The following is a 27,727-nucleotide window of genomic DNA, read 5'->3' as shown; positions in this document are numbered from 1 at the left end:
GCAGTGCCTGCCCCTCCAATGCTGCTGCTGCAAGGGAATTCCGTTAAAGGAATCCAGGGGCTCGCCATGCTTTCGTCCAAATCCCTGGTGTGGGGCTTGGGCCACGCAAGCCCCTGGGAGCATTTGGGGAGAGGTGAAGGTCTGGTGCCCAGCTCCATTTTCCCCCCAATATTGTTTTCCCTTACTGGCTTTCGCTGGAATCCAGAAGTCAGTTCTGTCCCTGGGCGGGGACAGATTATCATAACCAATGCCTAAGCAACCACTCACATTTATGTATTTTAATAAAGTTGTGACCAAAATTATGCCAAAAACCTTAAACAAAAATTCTGTGTGAATTGTGATTTATTTGGGGGTGGCTTGGGTACCTCGACACGTTCACTAAGTTTTTACATTTATAATATATAAAACTAAAGCCAAAGCTAAACACTTCATCATTCTGATTGATATAATTCCCACACTGAAGGAGGATACATCAACCAGAATATGCGTTAAGTTACAGATCTTCATTTTATGTATGAAGAAAATCATAAAATTATCTACACAGGCATTTTATAAATGTTCACTTTCAAATACAAAACCATGGGCCACAACTCTACATTTTTAAACGGTATCTTCATAATTTTTTTGTATCTTTCGAACAGATTATTTTGAATGAAGATTGGCAATTTATAAAGCCCAATCTTCTCCAAACATCAGTCATTAGCAATTTTCTAGCCAATGCCAATTACTGAACAAAGGTAGATAAACAGAATAATGCATCCAGGAGGCTTGCCTGGCACCATCATTATACACCTTCAGGCACCAGACAAAAACGTTCGTAAGTAGGCCTTTGGCCTTTAATTATCTGAGGCCTTTTAGAAGTGGGTGGAATTTTTTAATGTATTTCTCTTTCTTCCTGGTTTTAATGCATCTATGTAGGGTTACTGCCTGTTTGTTTGTAAATCACTTTGGGTTACCCTGTGCAAGCAGCTGACAAATTTAATAAATAAAAATAAAATAAAAAGTTAAAATAAATTTTCAGAAATGAAAATGATCAAAACTTAAAATGTAAAGTTCCCTGTGGCATTTAAAGTTAACAACCCCCTTGGCAGTCAACAAGGTTTTGTGTCAAAAAGAGTATGTGGGTAACAAGCTTCATTGGCCAGCAGCTCTTTAATTTTAAAATTGACTGACTGTACTTCTAGAATATTCTGAAAAGAGGAAAGGAATCCACCCCTAGGGGTGTTAATAAAGGACAATACAGAATATAGTGTATGATATCTTCAGCCCAGCCTGATCAGCATACAGACAGACAATCTGTAGAGCTAGACCTTAAACTACTGGTCAGATATTCTGAGGGCATATTTGGAAATCTAATCTAGGTAAATATGGGGGTGGGAGAGAGAGTTAATTCTCCCAGTGTGCTTAAATGATGTAGCCTGGGGAAATCACACCAATCTAGGCATAATAATATCTCAATAAAATATATTTCCAAATTAATTGCATTTTCAGGGTGATTTAAATAACAGACTTTCCTGCTTGTCTCACAGGAAACCACTAGCAGTCTCCCATATGGCTACTTGTTACCCTACAAACATCTCAAGCAAAAAGTTGAGTTTGTTTGGATTTAAATACAGTGGTGCCCCGCAAGACGAACGTCTCGCAAGACGGAAAACTCGCTAGACGAAAGAGTTTTCCGTTTTCGAGTTGCTTCGCAAGACGAATTTCCCTATGGGTTTGCTTCGCAAGACGAAACATCTTGCGACTTTGTTTCCTTTGTCTTAAAACCGTTAAAACCAAGGGTGCTTTGCTTGAACAGCTGCAGTTGCGACTTGACTTTGAGGAGCAACTGTTAGCACACGGTTTGGTAGCCTTTTTTCAGACTTTGCTCATTTTTGAAGCTTTTCCAAAACTTTTCCAGAACTTCTTTTGCATCCATTTGGTAAGTTAAACTTTTAAAACTTTTGGGGGGTTTTTGGATTTTGGGTTGGGGTGTTTGGGATTCAAGGACTTGGTGTTGGGGTTTTTTTGCGAGAATCTGGGAGCTTGTGGGGTTTTTTTGAATTTTTATGATTTTTTGTGACCACTGGGCCATGTTGTTGTTTTTTGAAAATTTTTCTCAGTTTGAATTTCTGTGTGCTGGGTGGCTGGGGGAACAGTTGGGGAGGTTTCTGCAGGAATCTGGGAGCTTGTGGGGTTTTTTTGAATTTTTATGATTTTCTGTGACCATTGGACCATGTTGTTTTTTTTTGAAAATTTTTCTGAGTTTGAATTTCTGTGTACTGGGTGGCTGGGGGAACAGTTGGGGAGGTTTCTGCAGGAATCTGGGAGCTTATGGGGTTTTTTTTTTTGAATTTTTATGATTTTCTGTGACCATTGAGCCATGTTGTTTTTTTTTGAAAAATTTTCTGAGTTTGAATTTCTGTGTGCTGGTTGGCTGGGGGAACAGTTGGGGAGGTTTCTGCAGGAATCTGGGAGCTTGTGGGGTTTTTTTTGAATTTTTATGATTTTCTGTGACCATTGGGCCATGTTTTTTTTTTTTTTTTTGAAAATTCTTTCTGGGTTTGAATTTCTGTGTGCTGGTTGGCTGGGGGAACAGTTGGGGAGGGGTTTGCAGCAGTTGGGGAGGGGCTGGGGGAGCAGTTGGGGAGGGGTTTGCAGCAGTTGGGGAGGGGCTGGGGGAGCAGTTGGGGAGGGGTTTGCAATTTCTGCGTGGTGGGTGGGTGGGTGGCTGGGGGAACAGTTGAGGTTTTTGAAGACTTTGGTGATTTTTGAAGCTTTTCCAAAACTTCTTTTGCAGCCATTTGAGGTTTCTGAAGACTTCGGTGATTGACTGTTGAAGCTTTTCCAGAACTGCTTTTGCATCCATTTGGTAAGTTAAACTTTTAAAACTTTTTTGGGGGGTTTTGGATTTTGGGTTGGGGTGTTTGGGATTCAAGGACTTGGTTCTGGGTTTTAATTTCTGTGTGGTGGGTGCCTGGGTGCTTTTGAATTTTTTGGATTTGAAGCACATCACTGATTTTGTGTGTGTGTGTGTGAGTTTACGAAGGTAGGAGCTGTGCTGCCATGGGACGCAAAAGACTGCTGCTGCAGAGGCCGGCGAGAGGAAGAAGGAGAAGGTGACGCTGGAAATGAAGAAGGAGATCATCCGGAAGCACGACGGCGGAATGCGTGTGACGGACCTCGCCAGGGAGTACGGGAGGAATCCATCAACCATCGGGACCATCCTGAAGATGAGGGAGAAGATCATGGCGACTGATGCAGCCAAGGGAGTCACCAGGATCGTGAAGAACCGCCCAGCTGTTCTGGAGGAGGTCGAGAAGTTGCTGCTCATCTGGTTAGAAGAGAAGCAGCGTGCAGGGGACACAGTGACTGAGGCCGTCATTTGTGAGAAGGCCAAGGCCTTGCACGCAGACCTCGTCCAGGAACAGCCAGAAACCTCAGGCGAGCCAGAAGTCTTCAAGGCAAGCAGAGGTTGGTTTGACTGGTTCAAGACAAGATCTGGAATCCACGGCATGGTCAGGCATGGAGAGGCTGCCAGTTCTGATGTTCCTGCGGCTGAAGACTTTGCAGCGGAGTTCCTGGAGGTTGTGAAGATGGAGGGCTACGTTCCACAGCAGGTCTTCAACTGCGACGAGACCGGGCTGTTTTGGAAGAGGATGCCCAAAAGGACTTTCATCACTCAGGAGGAGGCCAAGTTGCCTGGCCACAAGCCCATGAAGGACCGTCTGACCCTGCTCTTCTGTGCCAACGCAAGCGGCGACCTGAAGATCAAGCCCCTGCTGGTGTACCACTCGGAGAACCCACGGGCCTTCAAGAGACACAAGATCGACAAGGAGCAGCTGAGTGTCATGTGGCGATCCAACAGTAAGGCTTGGGTCACACGTGTGCTGTTTGTGGACTGGGTCAATCTTGCTTTTGGCCCTGCTGTCAAACAGTACCTGCTGGACAACGACCTGCCGCTGAAGGCTTTGCCTCTGATGGACAATGCTCCTGCTCATCCTAAAGGCCTTGAGGTGGACTTGTTGGAGGAGTTCAGCTTCATCAACATCATGTTCCTGCCGCCTAACACCACGCCACTGCTCCAGCCGATGGATCAGCAGGTCATCGCCAATTTCAAAAAACTCTACACCAAGGAGCTTTTCAGGCGATGCTTCGAGGTGACTGACTGCACCACCATCACCCTGCGGGAATTCTGGAAGGACCACTTCGACATCGTCACCTGCTTGAAGATGATCACCACGGCCTGGAACGGGGTCAGCCAGAGAAATTTGAATTGCGCTTGGCACAGCCTGTGGCCGGACTGTGTGGCACCAAGTGACTCTGATGCACCAGAGTCAACAGTGGTGCAGGACATTGTTGCCTTGGGGAGGACCATGGGCCTGGAGGTCACAGAGGAGGACGTCTGCGAGCTGGTGGAGGAGCACGAGCACGAGCTGACCACCCAGGAGCTGGTCGAACTGCAGGCAGAGGCTGCGCAGGAGCGGGCCTCGCTGGAAGAGGAGGAAGCAACTGAGGAACGGCTGTCCTCCGAAAAACTGAGGGACATTTGCCAGAAGTGGAAGGAGGTGCAGGCTTTTGCAGAGCAGCACCACCCTGACAAGCACAAGGCACATGACCTTGGGAACACTTATGATACGACGGTCATGTCGCCTTTCAGGGAGGTGCTGAAAAGGCGGATGAAGCAGCAGACTATGAACAGGTTCTTGAGCAAGAAGCAAAGAGTGGAAGAGGAGCCTTCTTCGATTGGTCCCCCAGAGTCTTAGAAAATGTACTGTACACTTTGTTGATTTTTAAATGTTTTTCTGTCATGTTTATAAACTTAATTTATTTTTCCTTCAATTTTTGAACTGCTCTTTACAGTATGTGTGACTTTAAAGAGCAGTTAATAAACTCTTGTTGTACCAAATTTGGCTTTGTTTGGACTTTTTTTGACCATAGGAACGCATTAATTGATTTTCAATGCATTCCTATGGGATTTCATGCTTCACAAGACGAAAAATTCGCTAGACGAAAAAACTCGCAGAACGAATTAATTTCGTCTTGCGAGGCATCGCTGTATGTCTTAGACCTTATTCCTACTCTGTGCCTAACTGCCTTATCACTTCATTTGGTTTATAAAGTTTGTTGAGACTGTCTTTAAAAAAAAATGTTCTGGAGGTTAAAGAACTGGATGATTGATAGGGTGGGGCTGAAGAGATCCATTTGGTGGTAATGGTTAAGTTTAACTGGTTTTTAATTGGTTTGCTTGCCTTCCTCCCCTGTCATGGTGCAGGCCCTTACAGTGCCATCACAGTGCACAATTGTGGAAAACAAAAATGCTGCCTCTCAGCTACGTGGTATTGATCAGAACACTGTTGCTACCTGCCCCAGTTGCCAGCTAAACTAGCCAATGTTTCACCTGCACAGGAGGGGCTACACTGATGTAGACAGGGTTGCCATATGTACACTTTTTCCAGGACATGTCCTCTTTTTCATGGGTATGTAAAATGAGAGTTGTCATAGCAATCCATAGTTGAAAGTAAAAGGTAAAGGGACCCTTGACCATTAGGTCCAGCCGTGACTGACTCTGGGGTTGCGGCACTCATCTCGCTTTATTGGCCGAGGGAGCCGGCGTACAGCTTTCGGGTCATGTAGCCAGCATGACTAAGCCGCTTCTGGTGAACCAGAGCAGCGCACGGAAACGCCGTTTACCTTCCCACCGGAGCAGTACCTGTTTATCTACTTGCACTTTGACGTGCTTTCGAACTGCTAGGTTGCCAGGAGCAGGGACCGAGCAATGGGCGCTCACCCCGTCGCGTAGAAGTTGGCAAATATGTCCTCTTTTTTGTTCTTTTAAATATGGCAACCCTAATGTTGTAGGAGGTGGTTCACTTGTGGATGGCCTCATCCAACCTTGCTATGTGCCAACATATGAATAGCCTAGAGGGGGGAGATGGGACAATTTAGAGTGCCATAGGACTGGTCCAAGACATTTTGGCAGCTAAGGTGAACCACAAAATGGCATTTTGCCACCAGGGAAGAAGGAGTGAGTGAAGATCTACATCGGGAACAAGGGGAGGGGGATCAAATCAACCTTATCTGATGGTTGAACTGGGAGTCAAAGGTCATCATGGGGGTGAAAGTTGCCTGCTCTGAATCACAATGGGTGATTGAGCCCAGGATATCCCACCGGGCAGTTCCCACCATTTCCTTCTGGTGGAAGGAGACCAGCAGTGTCTCCTATTCACCAAGAGGCCACTGTGGAGGTGACAATGGGGTGCAGGTGGGCTGCTGAGGAGGTAGCAGATCCAACCTCCCAGTAACATGCTGCCATTGCAGCAGGCAATGCAATACTTGTAGGCCAGATCTACTGCCCCTGTGAATCCTGCTGCCCAAGGCAGTTCCCTCACTTTGCGTCATGGGTGGGCCGGCCCTGATGTGAATACTTTTGCATGCTGCTCTCCACATGCAGAGAGAAGAAGAACTGTGCCTTTGATTTTTTAGAAGTTTAGAAAGGGAAGAACCATCAGTGGATAAACCACTGTAAGTTTGGCCACATATTTTCTTTGTATAGCTTGAGTAAAAATAATGCTGCATTTCAGGGTGAAAGGTAAGATGCATTACTTGGTTTTGGAACACTCAGTTTGCTATTACACTGTTCAGTCAATGTTGCCATTGTGGAACAACAACATCAAGTTCTCAAAAAAAAAAAAGGCATTGAATAAAGCCTATAATCCAGCATAGTAATCACAGACCGCCCCTCCGCCCCCCGCTTTAGAAATCAATATAAAGTGCAGACAAGTTGATTAGAGAGGTGCGGAAGGTTACAGGCAAAAGTACAACTCAAATCAGCAAAGAAACGGGCTTCAAAAACTTTTTTAAAATGCAGTTTGCTTGTATATAGGTAATTAGTTTTAGGTTTTACTCTCATGACTTCCTTAATGAAATCAAAAGCAGCAGTCAATATTATAATTATTTCCCATTCTTATTTCCTATTCTAGGGGAAGGGAACACTCTTCAAGCTAGCAGATGCTCTGTAAGATGGAGGACTCTCAGGGATTAACTAAATATTATGAAAGGTGTGGCATGCAATGGTGACAGCCGTTTCATAAGTTAAAATGGTAACACTCTGCCACTTTCATAGCAAACACATCTTCTGCAGAATGTCCAACAGCAAATGTCTGACTGATCAAAGCACCAGGTGATTTTTTGAAAAAGAAGAAGCTCCTCTTTTTCAAAGGGAATGTGGTATTCCAAAGAGCATTTGAAAATTGAATTTGGAAATAGTGCCCTATCCCTAGTTGTGAGGATAAAAAGCAGCTCTGGATTGCTTGGGAAACCATCTACATTATCCTCATTCTATCATGCTCTGCACCTTCTCTTGTCTTCTGTTTTTTCCTGGAAATATTTGCTTCCTCTAGCTTGAAGATATGGTTAAGTCTTTTCTCACAAAGCACATTGAGTTTTAGTTCATATCGTATTCTGCAGCACCCCAAACTTCAGTGGAGACAAAATTTGACATACACACACCCTCCACACACCAAGCCTTTAATCTTTTCTGAAACCAAGTCAAATCATTAGAAGGATATTTTGTCTACCTACCTGTTGAGCAGTCAGAACCTGTCCACTTTGGGTCACAGTTGCATACTCCAGCATCCAAAAGAAAACTGCCATGGCCTGAACACTGTTCTTGGCAGATAGGGAGTGATGTTTCACAGCTGACTCCTCCCCAACCCATGGAACAGTGACATTCCCCTTGAACACAGACTCCATGGCCAGAACACATAGGATCTAAACAGTCCTCTGAGGAGTAAAGGAAGGAGATAACAGCATTCAGCACCGAAAGCAGAAAACTGTTAAGAACATAAATCAGTGTAAACATTTGTTTAAACTGAGGGCCACATTTCCTACTGGGAAACCTTCCAGGGGCCATATGATAGTGGTAGGTGGGGTCAGAGGAAAAGGTGGGTGGAGCAACAGAGGTAAATTTACCCCTGAAAAGCAGTAAAGTTTCTGCATACTCTCACATACCCCTCCTAGCCTCATTACAGTGAACCAAGAGGCATTATCAGAGTTTAAGGACACATTCTAGCCAGGCAAAAACTCAAGAGAGTGCAAAACAGGGCCAGTGAGGGATGAGGCCAGGGGAGAAGTAATGTGGCTAGGCAAAGGGTGTGTTGTGGGAAGATTTCTAAGTGCCAGATAGAGAATCTTAGAGGACCACATTTGGCCCCTGGGCCTGGGGCTCCTTCCTTCTGACATGCATAAACAAAAGGTGTGTTTTAGGGCAGATTTTGTGAGGAGAACCTGAGCTTACAGGGTTAAACAGCTCAGAGTGTACGTCCTGCCTACTGTTGGGAGGGGGGAACTTCTGCGTCATATCCGAGAGACTAAATCCTTTGTCTCTCTCTACTTTCACTTTTGAGGAGAGTGGACCTGTTTTCACAATGCTGTTCGACAATGGATAGTCTGCTGTAAATAAAACTGCTTTTAGCTGCTAAGATCCTGAGTGGACTTTATTTAGCACACTGAAGAAAGCACTGAAGCTTACAGCTTTCTCTAACCGCTGCTGCTTAACTCTGCGTTTTGCTCAGAGCATCGGAATGTGGCCTTTGAAGTCCGAGGCCTGGCAAGGAGCTGCACAGCCGAAGCGGGCTGGACGCCAGGATTTATCTGAGCAATAAATCAATCACCTTTAACAGATTTCACATGTTATTTCTCTTAATGGGATTAGCTTTATTAGGTGAAAGGTCAATTCACATTTTACATCAACCCATGCTTATTGTGCTGTCTTGACTATGAGAAGTCCAAACAGCACAACGGATGCCTGCAGACAACTTAGTCAAGTAGCAAGTTAGCAGAGAGGGTTAGAGTGGAATTTCAGCATCAAAGATAGTTCCAAACAACTGACACCACAAAACTTAACTGGTGCCTTTTACCTTAAAGTCAGTTTACCCTTTCCCAATGCTTTTTTCCCTTCCTGAAGAGTGGAGAAGCTTAAGGGGATCATTTTCTGGCCTAGAGTCTACCACTGCACTGCTTATCCATCAGTTCTTATCGTATGTACAGTGGTACCTCGGGTTAAGAACTTAATTCGTTCCAGAAGTCTGTTCTTAACCTGAAACTGTTCTTAACCTGAAGCACCACTTTAGCTAATGGGGCCTCCTGCTGCTGCTGCGCCGCCGGAGCACGATTTCTGTTCTCATCCTGAAGCAAGGTTCTTAATCTGAGGTACTACTTCTGGGTTAGCGGAGTCTGTAACCTGAAGCATATGTAACCTGAAGTGTATGTAACCCGAGGTACCACTGTACTGCCAAGATTGCAGAGCGGCCATTAGGAAGCTTGGGGCTTTAAGCATAGAGAGAGCCATGCCCCATAGGAAATGTTACTTGGGGCTCCTGGCACCTCTACTACTTGTGCTGCAAGTCCTATTGATCTAGTTGGGTCTTCAGGTTGGTGCCACCACAGATGTGCGGAAGCTATAGATCAAATCCCAAATTACGATGTGAGCTTCCAAATGCAGTTAAGAGCTGCTCATCTGCTTTCATTTCCTATCCACTGAGAATTCTTGTTTCGATGGTGCACAGACCTCTGGAACAATGGTCATAATTATGTGTCAGGGCCATACAGGGTCAATTTAGAGGGCCAGGGGTCAGCTCAGGTAGAAGTCAAGGCCCAGAAAAGCATTTTGAGCCTAGAAGGATAAGAAGCTAATGTGTACTTAGGGTCAGGAGCATTCCTATGGGGAAGGAAGTGAGGCAAGGTGTAGGTGGTTAGGGAAAGATCATAGCATATCCGATGCCATGGTGCAAAGATCCCCCCCTGTTCCCCAGAGTTGTCGACCTTTTTTAAGGGGGGGGGACCACAAAGTTGTTAACCTTTTTTAGGAAAGGTTCCCCAAAGTTGTTGACCTTTTAAAAGTTTAGTTGGTTTGTTGACCATTATTTTCCATATAAATAAACACTAGCGGAGAGTTCTAGGAGAGAAAGAAGCAGAAGAGATAAATTCATTTCTGCAAACTGAGGTTTGAACAGGACATGTAAAGCAGAAGAACACCCTTTTGCAGAGGTGAGGGGCTAGGAGGCAGAATCAGAAGAGGAAGAAGCTTCAGCCGCCAAACAAAATCTCCAGTGGATTTGTGTTGGGAGGCAAGCTTTGCCCCTCTCCTCCAGGTCATTTTCACTCAACACATTATCAAATTCACCTCTGCAAAAGAGCGTTATTCTGCTTTAAATGTCCCATTCAAACCTCAGTTTGCAGAAATTTATCTCTTCTGCTTCTTTCTCTCCTAGATCTCTCTTCTAGTGGGAAGGTGGGGTGAGGTGGGGGAGAGAAGGCTGAAAGATTCTCCAGATCCAAAGGCGATCAGCTGGGATCAAAAACTCTTGTTCTCTCCCCCGCCTCTTCCTCTCCGAGAGATAGTCGGTTCTATGCATTCATATTATTCATGATTTTTATTCTTTCTAAAAACCAGCCATCCAGCATAGCCACCTCAAATATTCCCAGTAAAAAAACAGAACATCGCCTTTGACGGACTTTGAGCTGGTGTAGAAAGGCGATGCTTGGGTAGGGGGGCTGGGTGTTTGGTGGAGAAGAGGCGGATCCTCTGTGTGTCTTACTCGAAGGAAGCCCCCCCGGGACTCCAGGGAGGCTCACTCTCAGGCAGGCATGCAGAGGCGTTGCAGCCCTGGACAGTCTCCCTAAATAAAGACCTACCATTAAAATGTGATTACCTCCTTGGCGGTGCCCCGTTATTTTATTTTTATTTCTGAGAAGGGAGGCAGCTCCTGGGCGTCCCCATCTTCACAAGCTCCCTCTTCCACGTTCCCTTTGTGTGTGCCTGGGCCCGCCTGCTGGGGCTGCCGATTGGTGTGGCCGCGCCTGGGCCTGCCCGCTGGCGTCGGCTCCACTAATGAAATGCAGCGCCTGGTGCCCTCCACAGCTTGGCACCCTGGCTCACCACGCCACTACACCGAATGGTAAAGATGACCCTGGATCATAGTTCAATAGCAGAACATGCCCCTAGACCTATCTGTCTGAACTTTGGCAGCTTTCTTACTCTGGGTGCCTCTGCCATTTCCCAGTTTTTAAATTGATTTCCCAGAAAAAGAAAACAGTGGAGGGGATATGATTTTTACTTTCCTAACCTCAGTTTGCCCTTGTGGGAGAATCATTGAATCCATCTTCCTGAAATTCAGCAGGTGTTATCCACTCTAGAAGGGCAACTTTTCATGATAATTTAATCCACTTGTGTGAAAAGGGGGGGGGGGAGTTATAGCTTTTCAAAATAGATTCCCTATTGTGATCAATAGAGGCAAAAAAAGAGCTTCAGATTTAACTAAATAATAAATTGAACTGGAATGACACACAGTAGATCTGAAACTTATCAGGCTGCTTCCAAATGCTAGATACACAACAAATATTGTGATTGTGCACATCCTGGTATCTACCAACTTAAGGATATGACTGCCATATGCACAAAATCAGTATCTATCAATTCACACTTCCAACAACTGAGTTTAATTTGTAGATTCCATTCAGCTTTTGAGGGGCCATATACCATCTGCACATCAGTTTATATTGAGCTTCCTTTAGGGTTAAGGCATAAAGAGAATTTATCAGCCATTTCTAATATCCTTCTCCAAGCTTCTGTTGTTAAGACATGTCCAATTGATCTATGTCAGTACCACTACTGTAATCTCTCTGTAACAGAGAAATAGGCTTTGACATTACAAATAAGGTTCTGCCATTCCTCTGAAAGATAAAGTATTATTGGTGGAACAGGATTTTTTTGTGGGCATTGGATTTGCAGAGTGATGTGTTCTTAACTTTAAACTGTTGGCACTGCCTTTTGCTTAGTTGGACCAATGGACTACACAGTATTGCTTGCAATGGCTGGCAGTGTCTTTCCAGGATTCCAGATGAGGGTACTCACAACCCCACTTAGACATGCTTGGGATTGAACCTGGGACCGTCTGCATGCCAAGCATGTGTGGTCTACCTCTCAGCTACAGCTCCATTGAAAAGAAAGCAAGTAAGAGAAAGAAGAGGCACAAACCTTCTTCACATATCTCTCCTTTATATCCTGGGTCACAAATGCAGATTCCCATGATACACTTTCCATGGCCAAAGCAAGTGGGGTCAATGCACTGCTCTTCTGGAACGTCACACTCAGGGCCTTTCCACCCATTGCGACACAAGCAGTGGCCCTTTTCGTATTCTCCATTTCCACTACATAATACTGGGCAGGAGTCTGTAGAGAAGAAACATATTTGAGTGTTAATGATCTATATAGGATTTGGTAGTGCAGTAAAAGTGGTGGCACATTTACAAAGCTAAGCAGGGTCCAGTATGAGTGTTGAGATTCCTGCACTGCAAGGGGTTTAGATTAGATTAACCCCTTCCAATTCTACAATTCTATTAGCCTATGATTCTCCCCCCACCCCACACTTTGTGGTACCAACACTTGGTCTTCTTGAGCAGCAGCAGGAGCCCCAAGAGGGCTCACCTCAGTTGGTGGCCCTGCTCCTTACTCCTATGGCAGGCTGATAGGTCTGAGAGCCACCTGCCACTGAAAATTGCCCTCAATGTTCTGGAGCAACACTATTTGGAGCTGAGAGCCCATCTTGTTGAAGGCCCCCTCAAACCTTTTATCATCTGTTTTTGCTCTCAAATTTACTATCCATTTAGCGTACCTGCTTCAGCTTTTCACGTTCTATTTCCTATCCAATCTTTTCATTTTATTCTCATTTCTGTTATTCCATAAACTGGAATAATTTTTCTCTCTGTTAACAGTCTGGTCATGATGCGTCTGTATCAGATACTTAGCTTGGCTTTGGGGAGTGCTCCTTATATTTATTATTTGGAGGTACCCTTTGCATGTGAAAGATCAGCCCACCATTTTTGGTATGCAGTCACTACTGTCTCAAGGTCTGTTTGATAAAGATCTGATGCTGATGAGTGGAAGTTGAAGTGTCTGCTATTTGCTTCAAAATCATGAAGGGTATATTATGAAAGATTTCTGCCTCCATATCCCCTAGAGCAGGGGTCAGCAAACTTTTTCAGCAGGGGGCCAGTCCACTGTCCCTCAGACCTTGTGGGGGGGCGGACTATATTTTTTTGGGGGGGAATGAACCCACAAATAACCCAGAGATGCATTTTAAATAAAAGGACACATTCCACTCATGTAAAAACACACTGATTCCCAGACCGTCTGCGGGCTGAATTTAGAAGGTGATTGGGCCGGATCCGGCCCCTGGACCTTAATTTGCCTACCCACGCCCTAGAGCTACAGGAACAGAGGAAACAGCAAGTCAGGCAAGAAGTACAGAGCTGCTGCCAATGAGTCCAGCTAGTTGCATGTGACGCAACATGGGAGGAGGAGAAAATGCATAGAAACACCTGCATGGATCTAGGCTTGATTGAGAGTCAGGAAGAAGTGGAGCCTCCAGCACCTAAGCCTGAGCTGCTTCATTGCTGAAGCTCCAAGCTGAGAAAAGTGATATTTATTTATTTATTTATTTATTTATTTATTTGTCTTTTCTTCTACTTCAAATATATAAATGAGAAATCCCTACCTCTTGCACAATCTGGACCAAGGAATCCTGGAAAACAGTGGCAGTGCCCAGAAATGCATTCTCCATTCCCATTGCAGTTAGTGGAGCAGTCATCCATGACTTCTGTTCATACAAAGAGAAAAGAAAAGCATAACAACAAAGTGAACAAACCACTTCTGAAACGAGAGGCAACCATGCAGCACAACCATTCAAGTAGTATTACTCAACCTTCAGATGAGTGGGGAACCAATTACATTCACTGTATTCATACACAACCTGAAATAAAACATCTGTTCAAACAACTTATTATGTATTAGGTTCGGCCTTGACAGTTTAGAACAATAGGTATTTCATTCTGCAATACAATGTGAAGTTTTTATACTGAGAATTCATATTTAATTCCCTACTGTGTAAAGCATCTGAAGATTCTAAGTATTTATTGAGTAACCCCCATTGCACTTCAAATCTGTCTGTTCTTTATTTTATGGTTTTGTTTAAAATAAGAGATTATTTTCGTTGAACATTCCAATGCCTGTCATTTGTATATTTCAGATAAACATCCTACTTCTGTAAGATTTAGCCCCTCCCCCAAAAAAACCTCATTGTGGGGCAATCACTGATGGAATTTGACCTGGAAAAGCAAATGTGTTTAAGATCACCAAACACACCACTCTGGTGCAATATTGTAAACATGAGTTTAATTTTTTAGGGGATTTACAGATTTGCCCTACAATGCAAACAGCTTTCTTCAAAAGTGGCAATCACATAAATGAATTCCGTAAAGCAACCAATTGGTTCTTGATGGAGAATATTCTTGAAGAATACCCCTGATTTATAACATTTAACAGAAGGAATATCGTTTTTAAGGATTTTATTTTCCTTTAAAAAAATTGAAACTAGAATGAGTTTTAGATGTTACTCTGTTTTAGTTTTATGCTGGTTTTAATCTATGTGTTATAGTTTGTAAATAAAAAAGCAATCAGTAAGTTTAATATATAATAATAATTAATAATTTTCACCATTCATTTCAACAAGAAAAATCAGAATGTGGCTTTTAATGAGAATCCCCTCACCACCAATTTAGTTCAGCTTGTATTGTTTATGCTTCAGAACTGACCCACCCGAAAATAGCCCATGCTTCCTAGAATCCAGGAACCTATTTAATAATTATCATCATATATGTCAGATACAAGAAATGGCTCAATAATCTATGAAAGCCTTCATTAGAAAGAGGAGGAAGACAAAACCAAGTGGTCTTACCAATTGCTGTTGTCAACACTTGCACTTGCTCCATTTTCTTGCCATCATTGTAAAATGCCAAGTGCCAAGTTCCCTGGTCCATATATTCTATGAAGCCAGTTTCTTGCAAGGACATTAAGATCAGATTCCTAGGAGCATGCTGAGATTCCTCAGAATGTCTTGATTCTGGCTTAATTAACTGTTTCCCATCCATCAGTTTCACAAAATCAAACTGAAACAGCAACAATAAAAAACATGATTAGATAGAAGCCTGTCTTTATATGCGTGGTTGTGTGTGTGTTTTAACTGCTTTCTAAAACCAACATAGTTTTTCTAAAACCAACATATTTTTTTGTTCTGAATTTGGTTCCAAAACCATTATGTCCCCACCGCCCCTGATCAGTTTCCCCACAACTAGGTGCCTTCCAGACAGTGCTTTTTTTCTAGAAAAATAGGTACTGGTACTCACCATGAAGTAGTTACAGTAAGTGTCACACTTTTTAACAACCAACAAAAGAGGTGTGGGTACTGCGTACCCTTGAGTGCCGCCTGGAAAAAGCGCAGCTTCCAGGAATGGTTGGACTACAGCTCCCATCATTCCTGACCATTGGGCATGCTGGAAATGGCTGATGAGAGTTGCAATCCAAAGTATTTTGTGGGCAACAGATTGGAGGAGTGTTCACTAGGTAATTAAAAAGCTATTTTAGTGTTCTCTGTAAATGCGACACCAATGATCTAACTGGAATCAAAGCATGGATGTAATTACAAGAACCTGAACAAGTGCTTTAACTGGCTGTCAGGTTTGTGCTCAAACTGTAGGTAATTGCACTTAGCAAATAAGCAACACTCTTTCGGGTGAGCTTGCCATCAAACACAGAGATCTGAGTAAAGCAACACATTCCCATCTTTAGGGGGCAGCTACAGCTCAGCAACAGAGCCCATGCTTTATATGCAGAAGGTTCCAGGTTCAATTCCAAGCATCACCAATCTCAAACAACCACCATGGTAAGATTCTTACCTGAGATCTTGAAGAGTAGACAGTGCCATGCTGACAACTCCCCCTTCACTCCCCCCCCCCAATACATAACACACCATGGCCAAGCAAAGATTCCAAGAAAAAGGCAAATAAGTGGAAGGACATATTAGAGGTTTATAAAATTATGCATGCTGTCGAAAAGTATGTAGGGAGAGTATTTTCCCCTTTCTCATTAGACCGCCTCTCCTGATGTAAACCATCTTGAACCCTGCACTCACCAGCTGAGGTTGTTCTTTGTGTGCCTCCTCCACAAGAAGTTTGGAGGGTGGGAACACAAGAACAGGCTTTTTTTGTGGTGGCTCCCAGTTTGTGAGTGCTCTCCCCAGGGAGGCTTGCCTGGCACCCTCATTACATATATTTAGGTGCCAGGCAAAAACTTTCCTCTTTTCCCAGGCCTTTGTTTAATTAGCCTATCTATGGCCTCTTAAACTGGGGGTTGTTGTTTTTGTTTGTTACAGCAATCTGCATATGTATCACACCAATTTCAACATTAAAGCCTTTGGAAAGAATTCTTCTGCAAGTTCCTGTTCTTCTGCAACCTGGGAACAAGGACTCTGTGTGGGACCAGAATGGCAGTATGCAGTGCCCAGTTTCCCTTCAGTCCCACAGTCCTATTATTATGTACAAATAATGCCATTATGCATGGAACAGAGTTTGCAAAGTGGGGTCCATGACCCCATTAAGGATGAAAGAACACGCTCAGTAGACTGGACAATTCATGCATGAGGAGGTAATTTTTTCTACGAGCAACTGGAAAACTGAGTAAATGTTGCAAGAAGAGGCAAAGCCAAATCTTGTTCTTTCTGGAAGGACTTCCTCTAGCTATCAAAATGTGGCTGTGCAGTGGTTAGAGCATGTACTTATGGCAGTACACCTCTGGGGAGAATATTCCATGTTCCTAAATGTAGAATCATAGAACTGTAGAGTTGGAAGGGACCATGAGAGTAATCTAGTCCAACACCCTGAAGTGCAGGATGTCTGCATTTCAGTGCTGTGCAGCTGGTGCACTACACGCAGCCCTCATAGGTCTTTACAGCTCGCTCCCCCCAAATTTACCCCACTGTTGCTGCTACCATTGGTTTTACTGCCACTGATTTTGCTTCTGTTGAATGTTTTCATTTCTATCACTCCTGCCTGCCAACAAACAGAGTAGTTCCTTTGTCACCTCTGTACCTTGTTTCTTGCAAGGGTTGGCAAATCAGGTTGCTGACATAAAAAACAAACAAACAAACATTGTGGGACATCATCTATATGCTTGGTGACCTTTTGTGCTTTGTACAAAAATAACAAAAAACTGAGAACTTTCTTCTCTTTGCCTAAATTGATAAAGGAATGTATTTGTCAAGGGAGGTTAAGAAGGAAAGTTAACAGCAGTCAACTTAATAGTGAACACCATATATTTCTGAAATAACTAACTTTTAAAGTAAGTAAGTAAGTAAGTAAGTAAGTAAGTAAGTAAGTAAGTAAATAAATACCTGTGTGTGAGTAGGGGGAATATTGCGTCTCCCATATATCCCGAAAAGTGAGTCCTTTGCCAGAGAAACATTAAATTTCAGGTACATTGGGTGATGGATCATAATCTGGAAACGCCAGAAGAGGCCTGGAAGAATGGCTTGAAACACTTGAACTCCAATTTCAATTTCCCCCGTGTCTATTGCCTGTCCTTTCTGAAACACTATTTCTCCAGAAACAAAGAAGAAGAAGAAAGAGTTTGCTGTCATTTAAAAAGAATGAGAAGAACAGTTTGAGGAACATGCTCAACTCTGTCCAAAAAAGTTTGAGGAACGTGCTCAACTATGCCCATCCCTTTAAGAATTTCTCAGAGGCATTCAGTGTATGCTGGGGAGAAGAGGACCAGAATCCCAAGTCCTCTCCAACTGCTTTTCCTATCATGCTTTCAACATTTGTCTGCGGACGGCCAAGCGAACCTAACAAAGTGGACAGTGTGGATCTAACAGAGAAGTCAAGAGTATGTTCTGTTGCTCTCAACCTCATTTTTTCATCAAATCTAAAATAACTCATATTCCTAAGCAGCTGAGCCTGTCAAGTGCCTGAAAGAGATGGATAAATATCTGGCTTAAATTAGCGTCAATTTGTGAACAGCTCCAAACAAGTCGTGGTTAAATTATTCCATCATCATCATTTATCATTAAAATGTCCAAGCCTTTAAATATACACTGCTCTGTTATTTTTATATCTTGAGTGGTACAGAAATTCTACGCCACTCCAATCTCTGAGCGCAGTGAAATTCCAGGGGTTCCAGGCTCTCACCAAGAATCCTTGTTTCCTTTTGGAAATGTGGCAAGCGGAGACTGTTGTGTCTTTAGGATATATGGTTTATTGACACATATATGCAACCTGAGCCTACGAAGCAGGGCTTTGCAGAATTAACACCCCTTGCTTCTCCCATAGGTGCAGCCTTGGATTCAAACAGACATCAAACATTGTGCTCTGCCTGCTGCTTTGGTTCTCTGTCACATAACTCCTAAGTCTACTCTAAGCTTCTAACTCACATTGCTCTATCTGTTGAGGGAGGGGCCCTACCCATTTGCCATCTAGTACTGATCCTCCTTTGATCATTGCTTTCTTAATAGCCCATTGCCTTTGTTTTCTTAATAGCTTATCACCCCCAGGTTAATACCTCATCAGAAAACTAGCCTGGCTTATATTTTAAGACTAGCACTCATTTTAGCACACCAAGCCTTAATTAAATTCTAACACATGCTGAATCCAAGGATTATAGTGTTCTGGCACCCACAAACTCATAACACTATAATTAAGTAATGTCTATGGGCTGCCTACAGACTTGCAACCTAATAGACTTTGGACTGCAATTAAACCATAAGAAAAGCAGTAGCATTCATCATTCTTCAGCTTTAAAGACCTTTCAGATTTATTTATTTCCTTGGTTTGTTTATTTTAGAGCATTTGTAACCCAGTGCTCAGCCAAGAAGGCTTGCAGAATGGCTGGGATAAAATCAGTTTAAACAGGACAGTCCCTACTTACAGAATCATAATCTAAAAGACATTACTCAAAGGGAGATACTGACTTGAAGCAAACTTTTTACAAGCCATTATCCATAAGGTTAAGCAAAATGCAAAAACATATTTTCTTATGCTATTGCCATTGAGTATAAAGAGTCAATTGCATTGTTTTAGTACAATAACTCTAAGGTCAAGGACAAAACAATGTGTTTAACAGTAATGGAAATGTTGGTCAGTGTTGACGGCCTTTAAATGAGATTGTAACTACCTTACTTTCTAAAATGAAAGTGTAAAGATCTGCTGTTCTGATGGGAGATGAAACAATATATTGTAGTATCAGGTGATATTATTCAGGCATGACATGATGCTGTTATGGAAATGGTTCCTTCTTAGCAGAACTGTCCATCATTCACCCACTTGCGGCAAGCCTTTCTACTCTATATTTGTAAAGTAAAATGCATAAATCTATGAGCTGGTTTACAGTATGTAATCAAAAGTCGCTTTATCCTCTTTACCATTTTACACACACTGCCCTTTCATAGGGCTAGCCCTGCTTGAGTTCAAAGAAGCCCCCATGAACCTCAGCATAAAGACACTCTGCACATCAGTTGCTACTGGTTGGGCTGATGGGTGCTCTTTACCACATGCTACCTACTTCTCCTTCCTCAGGTCAAGCTCCCCCCACCAAAGCTCAGAAAGTTCCAACTCATTTCAAAGCAAGCCGTCCCCCTGCTCTGTTCTTCTTTATTGATTTACATTGCTGAGGCCCAGAATGAGGAAAAACTAAGTAAAGAACTGACCACCCATTACTGCTATCTCAGAAAAGGAGTTGGTGCTGCTGTGGTCTAAACCACAGAGCTTCTTGGGCTTGCTGATCAGAAAGTCGGTGGTTCGAATCCCCATGACGGGGTGAGCTCCTGTTGCTCTGTCCTAGCTCTTGCCAAGCTAGCAGTTCGAAAGCATACTAGTGCAAGAAGATAAACAGGTACTGCTGTGGTGGGAAGGTAAACAGGGTTTCTGTGTGCTCTGGCTTTTGTCATTGTGTTTTGTTGCACCAGAAGCGGTTTAGTCATGCTGGCCACATGACCCGGAAAGCTGTCTGTGGACAAATGCCGGCTCTCTGAGCCTGAAAGCGGAGATGAGTGCCACACCCCGTAGTCAAGTTTGACTGGAATTAACTGTCCAGGGGTCCTTTACCTTTACCTGCTATCTCAGAGCTACTCAAATTTCAACCTCAAGCTGTTATTCACAGCTCACATTCATTCTCTCATTTGATAACCAGAGATTTTTATATTTTACAGCATCCAGAGGATGCCTATCTAGGAGAGCTGAGGAACCCGTGGCATTACATATGTCTCCAGACTCCAACTTCTATCAACCCCACCTAGCTTGGACAATGGTCAGGTGTAGTAGGGGTGGAGTCCAGCAACCATGTGAGGTCTACAGGTTTCCCAGTCCTGCTGTAAATGGATGGATTTTGGAAGGCAACACAACACCTTGAATAATTTAGCTTTAACTTCCCAAAGGCAAAAGAGTGGGAAGCTCTTTTTTTATCACAATGGATAGAATTCAGGATGTTTACAGACATGGATCCCAATCTTATGCAAGTTTATTTAGAAGGAAGTCCCACTGAGTTAAATTAGACATATTGTCAAATAGATGCTCATAGGATCGCAACCATAGTATAAAACCATAACTACACTGACTTGGGAGTAAGCCTCAATGAACTCAGTCGGATTTACTTCAAAGTAAACTTAGGTACCTAGAAAGTTGCCTTATGCCTTATGTCAGATTATTTCACTATCTAGCTCAGCATGGTCTACACTAGCCAATGTGGTACCCTCCACATATTGCTTGACTACAGTTCCCATCATTGCTAGCCGTTGGCTGTGCTGGTTAGGCCTGATGTGAGCTGTAGTCCAACGACATCTGGAAGGTGCCACAACATACTAAGGATTAAACCTGGGACCTTCTGTATGCAGAGCAGGTGGTCTTCCATGCTTGCATAAAATTGGGTTCTGTGTCTGGTATTTCAAGAAGCTTCTCTTTTGTCAAGTGATGAGCTTTCCAAAACAGCAATGCTTATTATTCTCTTGACATTTTCCTGTTCACTTCAATGCACCTTATATAAAATAAAGTTTTAAAATGTATTCCTACTATAAATGCGTTATCCTGCTTTTTACATCATTTTTGAGCATACTGACAGCAAAGACAGACTCCTAATCACTGATTGCTCATGGCTTCAAGAAATTGAAAATCTGAGCAGCAAAGCACCAATTATCCTCCCAGTGAAGTGCCTGTGTGCAGATCATCACTGATTCCTGAAACAATCAATCTCATTATGCTTCCCTGCTAAGCACCAGCCATCAATAGGATGTCTCGATTTTTTAATCATAGTGCAACCTATTAAAATACTAACATAACCACATGCCAGAGTGTTCAGAAATGCCACCTTAAAGGAACCAGCCTCTGTCAATGTGCAAAATTTGATTGCCATCATAATTTCTCATTAATGAGTACTTATTCCTCCCATGATGGGGGACCATTCAAACATGTCAATTCCCTTTCCACCATCACCAGTCTGATTTGATAGCTTCCAGAAAAAAGCTTCTCTGCTCTATTCAGCTAAATGTGTAAACTAGCACATAATGATAAATGATGCTCAAGACTTGGTGCAAGATACAAGTACCACCAAGCTCCTTTGAAAGACCGATCAAATTCTCTGAGTCCCTGGGAAGAGAATTTGGCAACCACTGTGCTTTCCAGAAATAGAGTTAGAGTTCCACAACTATGATACCTCTCCAGTAACAGAGTTTGGGTTAATTAAGCAAAACAGCAAAAAATAATCTATGCTCATTCCCCTCTGATACCCTTTCTGTGCTATGAAGGAAGACAAGCTGTCAAGTTATTTCCTAGAAGAGTCAGTGTCAAAACAGATGCCTAGCAGAGCAACTTTTATTGCTAAGCACAGTCTAGAACAGCTGTATAGGTGACTGCCTCAGTTCGGTAATAGTATCATGTAGAACTGGAAAAGCAATGTCAACAGCTTAAACAAGGAGTCAACAAACTCTTTAGGCCAATGGGTATATTTGAATTTTTCATGTTGTGAGTGCCACTTCCCCTGGTTCTTTCTCTCTCCTTTTCCCCAATCAGGCCCTCGGCAACCCTGCCCAAAAGACAGAAAGCAACAAAGCGAGCAGACATGCAAGTAGCTTTTCCAAGGAATCTGGGTAAAAGTGGGATACAGTAGAATTAATCTGAGCTTTTAAAACCTCATAGAGCTGAAATGGAAAATTGGAAAGCATCACTTTTCCAATTTCCTCCTTCAGCTCTATGCATTCAAGGGAGAAAGAAGTAACCATCCTCACCGCCTCATGACCAACGGGGGCAGTGAAGGGAGAAGATGCAGAGGCTTCGTGGGGACGAGGGGAAGACTTCAATGTCATCATGTTTGTGACCTCTGATTTAAGCATTTGAAAGAGAAAGGGATGTACCTTTTCTTTCTGTTTTATCAGAACCTTTCCCTCCGATGGGTGAGTAGGTTGTGTCCAGGAACTCTGTGCCTTTGCTTCCTTTACTGACTCCATTTTCATAAAGGTGCCCTCCAACAGGCTGTAGCTGCCAAGTTAGGCCAAATAAATGTACTGCTGTTAAAGGAGAGGGTGAGAGGAGAAGAAGAAAAAAAATGCACAATTAATTTATGCCCACCTTTATTACATGAAGAAAAAAGGTAGTGGGGAAGCTTCTGCAGAAGTCAATTATTGTGTTTGGAATAAATTGGAATTCTAAGTATGCTAATTTCACCTTAAACTAAATGTTTAATTAGTTTCCGCACTTTTCTTTTGGAGATCAGCCAATACTAGATGATGAATTTCCTCGGCAATTAACAAAAATGCTTGCAATTCAAGGGACAAAGGCTTTGTAAGTTATATATATTGCATGGAAAGTTGTAACGCTGAATGTGTGGGTGAAATTACACACTCTACTGCAACCTTTTCAAACCTGGAGGCTGTTTCGCCTATGCAAATTGAAGCTAGAAGGGCACAGTATGCAGTAAAATGGTTTGGGGAGGGAGTGGAAGAAGGCTGCTTAACCCTCCCATCACCCACTGCTTCTCTCCTCACTACCACTCCCTTATACAAGTAACTCTCCTGCCAACATCTAAAACATAGGTTTGGAATCGGGGCTGGTAAGAGCCAAGAAAAGGATTAAGCAGCGTTCTCTTTTCTAAAGCTTCTGAGCTTCCAATCCCGGCCCTGGTTTAAACAGTAGTAGCAGAATCTGCGTTTTCATCCTGCGTTAAACTGATTAAAATGTTCAGAATTAGAGTGGGAAATGTAACCCCCTTTAAAAAAATGCATGCAGATAGGCTAATCGGTAAGGTAAAGGGACCCCTGACCATTAAGTTTTCCAGCCTACGGTTCTCCATTTCCATGTCAGTTTGGCATTTATTAAAACAATAAATAAGTCCTCATGAGAATTCATCGCTATTTCAGTGCAAATTTCTCCTAATATGCACGTGTTTGTATTAAATTCTGCCCAATACACATTTTTGCAAATCAGTTTATCCCTAAAACAATGTAAGTTATTTGTATGTTATTTTCACAAATATGTGCATTTTGGTACACACTACTTGGTTGGAAAATTGCATAACTCAGAAATGTTTGAATTTCAAAGGATGGCTGTGTTTCAGGTCTCTTATACTTTCAGAATGTGAATTAGGTAGGTTTACCTTTAAATGCAAACTGATGGAATTTATCCCTTATCCTTGGGTAAAGGTCAAAACAAACAAACAAACAAAAATTCCTTCCATTAGCACCTTAGAGACCAACTAAGCTTCTTATTGGTATGAGCTTTCGTGTCCATGCACACTTCTTCAGCTACACCTTGGGTAAAGGTATTATTTTGGCTTCTTTTTGCAGAATACAGAACCCTGAAAGCTGTTTTCCTAAGGCTATTAATTTCAGATGATTCTGGGTATACTGGCACACAACAAACCCATTTATCCAAAGGCTGCCTAGTTCCAAGCTGAATGCTGCTGCTACTTCTCCATGTCAATATGTCTGGAAAATGTGAGATGGAGAGGAGTGTGTTTGTGTAATTCCCACAAGAAATCTCACCAAAATTAACAGTTCTTGAGTCCAAGAGGCTCTGAGAGAAAGCAGTCACTGAAATCTCCTGGCTTCAAGAATTGCAATTCTGGCAGTGTGGTTTTTTCCTGGGGGGGGGGTACGCAGGGGTACGCATACCCTTAAACATTTTGTGAATCTAAGTTTGGCCTCATTGAGGGGCAGCATTTTATTATGAGTAGGAAAATGAGGGTACCCCTAAACGTTTTTAAAGAAAAAAGTAGATCATCCAGAATGATCCTCAAGTCCAGCCAGATGCAAAGTTGTTCATTATGATGAATTTATTTAGTTCCATTACTGACACAGAATCACAGTCTATGCTTCTCTGATTTGTCCTTGAAGAAGAAATATGACTAGCTGGTTGAAGCCAGCAAATGAAAAACAACAAAAGAATGAATGTTGCCATGGCAAGCTAACCCAGGAGACGACTTGTTCTGCAAACTATTTCATTTTATAGTACAGACAGACTGATAGGTTTGTTTACTGCAATAAGCTGAGAGGGAATGGAATGGAGAATCCTGGAATAGGGCTGCAGGTGTTTAGAACACCGAACAGGAACTTCCACGGCAACTTTCTGTTGCATGTTCCACAGCTAAAATAGTAGGCCACTCCCCTTCCCAGGGGGCGGGGTTGCAGGCAGGCCATGTGCTCTCCCCGTGTGCAGCGGGGGGCGTGGCGTGGTGATGCCACCTGCGTCACTGGGAGTCCTGGCCATGTCACGCCCCACGGCCAAGAAATCCGGTCAACCGGGGGTGTGGCTTACCCAATTTGAACCTAAGCACGACCAAGAACTCCCTCTTCTTCAGAGGTGGCCCTCCTATTAGCCAGAGTGAGGCAACCACCTCAGGCAGTAGGTTGTGTCATTTTAGGGGGTGAAACTAAAATGACACAACTTACTTGCCTGAGGTTTTTCGACATGAGAAATTAAAATCTGCTATTATTTTTCACGAAGAGTCGGACACGACTAAACGGCAACAACATTATTTTTGTGTATTGGGCAACATTTAACATGGCAAGTCTACGTCTGATGAAGAAGCACATAAACTGTTCTCAGAAAACCAAATAATTTTAATTGCACCTTCTGAAAATATCAGGTAATGCTTAATAATAATAGTAATAACAACAACTACAAATACTTGGCAATCATTTTAATTATTTCTTTGCAAAATTTAAGTAAAATGTACATTTTACTTACCAAGCAGAACTAAATTATACTAATTTAACCAAAGTATCTTTTAAATTCCCCTCATTTTTTGGATTTCGGAAGCTGAAAAATTCAGCACACCCTAATGAGGAAGAATGTTGTTTTAAAGGCACCCCATTCTTGAGAGCAGTGGATGACCTCACAGTGCATATGGCTTCCTAAGCTAATACTAGCAACATTCTCAGTGCCAAGTGGAAAATAAACGAAATTGTCTCAGAAACTAAAGTCAGTCCATAGGTAAATTTATGGCAAAGATGCTACCCAAACTTCATTGCTTTATTAAAAGTCATTATCTGAGACTGCAGAGGAAGGCACTGATACAATGCTAGCATCTGGCACAGGCTTAGCTACTGGAAGATAGGAAGATGCCTTATAAAGCAGGAGGGCGAAACCTTTGGCCCTCCAGATGTTGCTGGAATACAGCTCCCATCAGCCCTAGCTATTGGCCATGTCAGCTGAGGATGATGGGAGACATAGTTCAGTAACATCTGGAAGACCACCACCCACCACCCCCACTACAAAGTATCAGATCACTGGCCCATCTAGATAAAACACTGCTTACACCAAGGACATGGTACTTCGTGTTGCACCTACAAAGGTCTCAGCAAATATCCTCTCAATAACCCACAATATTCCTGCTCAGTTCCTGTTTGAACTGCCTTAGTCTCTCCTACATTGAACATGCCCCCTCAAACCTGATCATATTTCATGGATGGCAGAACTGAGTTCCATCCCTCCTTTTGGTTCAGAATAGATGAGTGGTACAAACAGCTTCTCTCTGTGAGGATGTTAGTGGCTGATGTGGGTACTCTTTTAAATGTTGCAGCTGTTTTATTTTGCCAGGCTCACACCTGGATAGCCAATTTGTGTAATGCTATGCCCCCACGACAGGGCCCTTTCCTTCTAACTAATAACCTCTCATTCTTCTTACCAATTCCTTTGAAGTTAAGTCCCTGCCTCCATCAACGAAATGTATTGAAGTGGAATGGGCAACGTGGAAGCAGTTTAAACCAAAGGGTAGGATAGTAAATATTTTAAATGAATGAATGAATACATTATCAGACACTGCTTCATTTTTATGGATTATTTTTCCAAACCCACCCCCCAAGGAATGGATGGAATTTGGATGGTGAATTGCAATGTTTGGTTTTGCACCCGAACCAATCCATACTGGTGATAATCATTTTATTTGTGCATTAGCAGAGCACACATAAGTGAGATGTGATGAGTCCCATTCTCTGTTCTGCCCCCGTTATTCCCTCTTCCAGGTCAAGAAGCACCTGTGTGTCAGCGATTGTGTGTCATTTTTACACGCCTAAAATGGTCGCTGCTTGTAATTATAAATCTATCTGTAGGCGTCACTAGTTTGTGGGAGATTCAAACACATGCCAGACATCTAGGTTTGCACAATTAAAGTAGATTCAATTGCTCTGCCCCTCTAGTACAACAAATATACCTTTTTAAAAAAAGAAACAAACATACTTTTGTGGCTAGGAATGTGATAGGGAAATGCACTAAAAACTGCAAGATGAATGGATTGTTAATAGCAAAACATATAAACACCCTGGAAATAAATAAGGATGAATGCTCACTAAAAAGTAGACATTATCTGACCTCTGTGTAAGCTTTGTGCGAGCAAAGCAGGATGAATGCTCAAGAAACAGGTTAGCTGGAAAAGCTCTGTTTCCATCCATATCTATTTTCTTCAATAAACTCACCCTTCCCTTCCCTGAAGTATGAGTATATTGCCTACACATAGTTTTTTCACATTATAAGGACCAGGCCTTTACATAAATGAGAATGGGAAAAGGAAGTAGGCAAAGTCATTCTTCCTTTTTCAGAGGAGCTCTCAGCTTCATGGGAGATGACAGAGGCCAATGCAACCCTGTGGATGAAGCTGTAGAATTTGCTTGGGGCATCTCCATCTTCCATAATGCCTCCACTACTCATATAATTGAAGTGTTGCATAGGTAATGCTTTTATTAGTAACCCCTAAATTTTACCTGTCATCTTAAGGTCTGAGTGGGTTGCTGTGCTGTTACTCTTAATGTGGCGATTAAGGTAGCCAGACACATAGAAACATAAGAAGCTGCCTTAAACCGAGTCAGACCACTGATTCATCTAGCTCAGCATCGCTTGGCAGGGCTTCTCCAGGATTTCTGGCAGGATTCTCTCCCAGCCCCACCAGGATTGAACCTGGAGCCTTCTGCATGCAAAGCAGATGCTCTACCACTGAGCTATGGCCCTTTCTCTACAAGGTACAAGAGCTCAACAACTGAAGTATGTAACTGCATTATGCTGCTTTTTTATTGTTTAATGAAAAGAAAACCTTGGCATGTGTAGATAACATATTATTTATCTTTCAAATGGTGTCATATATTTGGGAAAGAGACCTGCAAAACTGCACATGGGTTATGGTTCTCTCCGTAATAGTAGTAGTGCATTTTTATTTTTTTATTTTTGCAGATTACATTTTGTAAACTGGATTAACCCACCATCTGCTACAAAGCCAATGATTAAATTGAATTTATTCTTATCTACCTTCTGTGTAAGCACAGCTTGTCAACTTGTGTTCTGCAAAGTTTGGCAGCGAACAAAATATGAAGCTTGGCTGAAA

The 27,727-nt window shown here is 42.7% G+C and overlaps 1 protein-coding gene across 8 annotated transcripts in view; it reads right to left on the bottom strand.

The window, feature by feature from the left end:
- The window catches only part of TENM1 (teneurin transmembrane protein 1), a 408,277-nt gene that overhangs the window by 160,254 nt on the left and 220,296 nt on the right, over positions 1 to 27,727 (bottom strand). For 5 of the 8 annotated variants that reach the window (XM_053373197.1, XM_053373202.1, XM_053373199.1 and 2 more), the window contains 6 exons: positions 22,272 to 22,424; positions 17,268 to 17,473; positions 14,778 to 14,988; positions 13,539 to 13,640; positions 12,020 to 12,214; positions 7,564 to 7,764 (listed from right to left, as the gene is read on the bottom strand). In XM_053373197.1, coding sequence (XP_053229172.1) covers positions 7,564 to 7,764; positions 12,020 to 12,214; positions 13,539 to 13,640; positions 14,778 to 14,988; positions 17,268 to 17,473; positions 22,272 to 22,424 — 1,068 coding nt within the window. The remainder of the gene's footprint in view (positions 1 to 7,563; positions 7,765 to 12,019; positions 12,215 to 13,538; positions 13,641 to 14,777; positions 14,989 to 17,267; positions 17,474 to 22,271; positions 22,425 to 27,727) is intronic. The other 3 variants (XM_053373198.1, XM_053373201.1, XM_053373204.1) reach the window with 1 other exon arrangement.

The sequence above is a fragment of the Podarcis raffonei genome, chromosome Z (genome assembly GCF_027172205.1).
Source record: "Podarcis raffonei isolate rPodRaf1 chromosome Z, rPodRaf1.pri, whole genome shotgun sequence".
NCBI classification, from domain to species: domain Eukaryota; kingdom Metazoa; phylum Chordata; class Lepidosauria; order Squamata; family Lacertidae; genus Podarcis; species Podarcis raffonei.
Note: the sequence above shows the minus strand (reverse complement) of the source record. Positions and strands in the feature narration are given on the sequence as shown.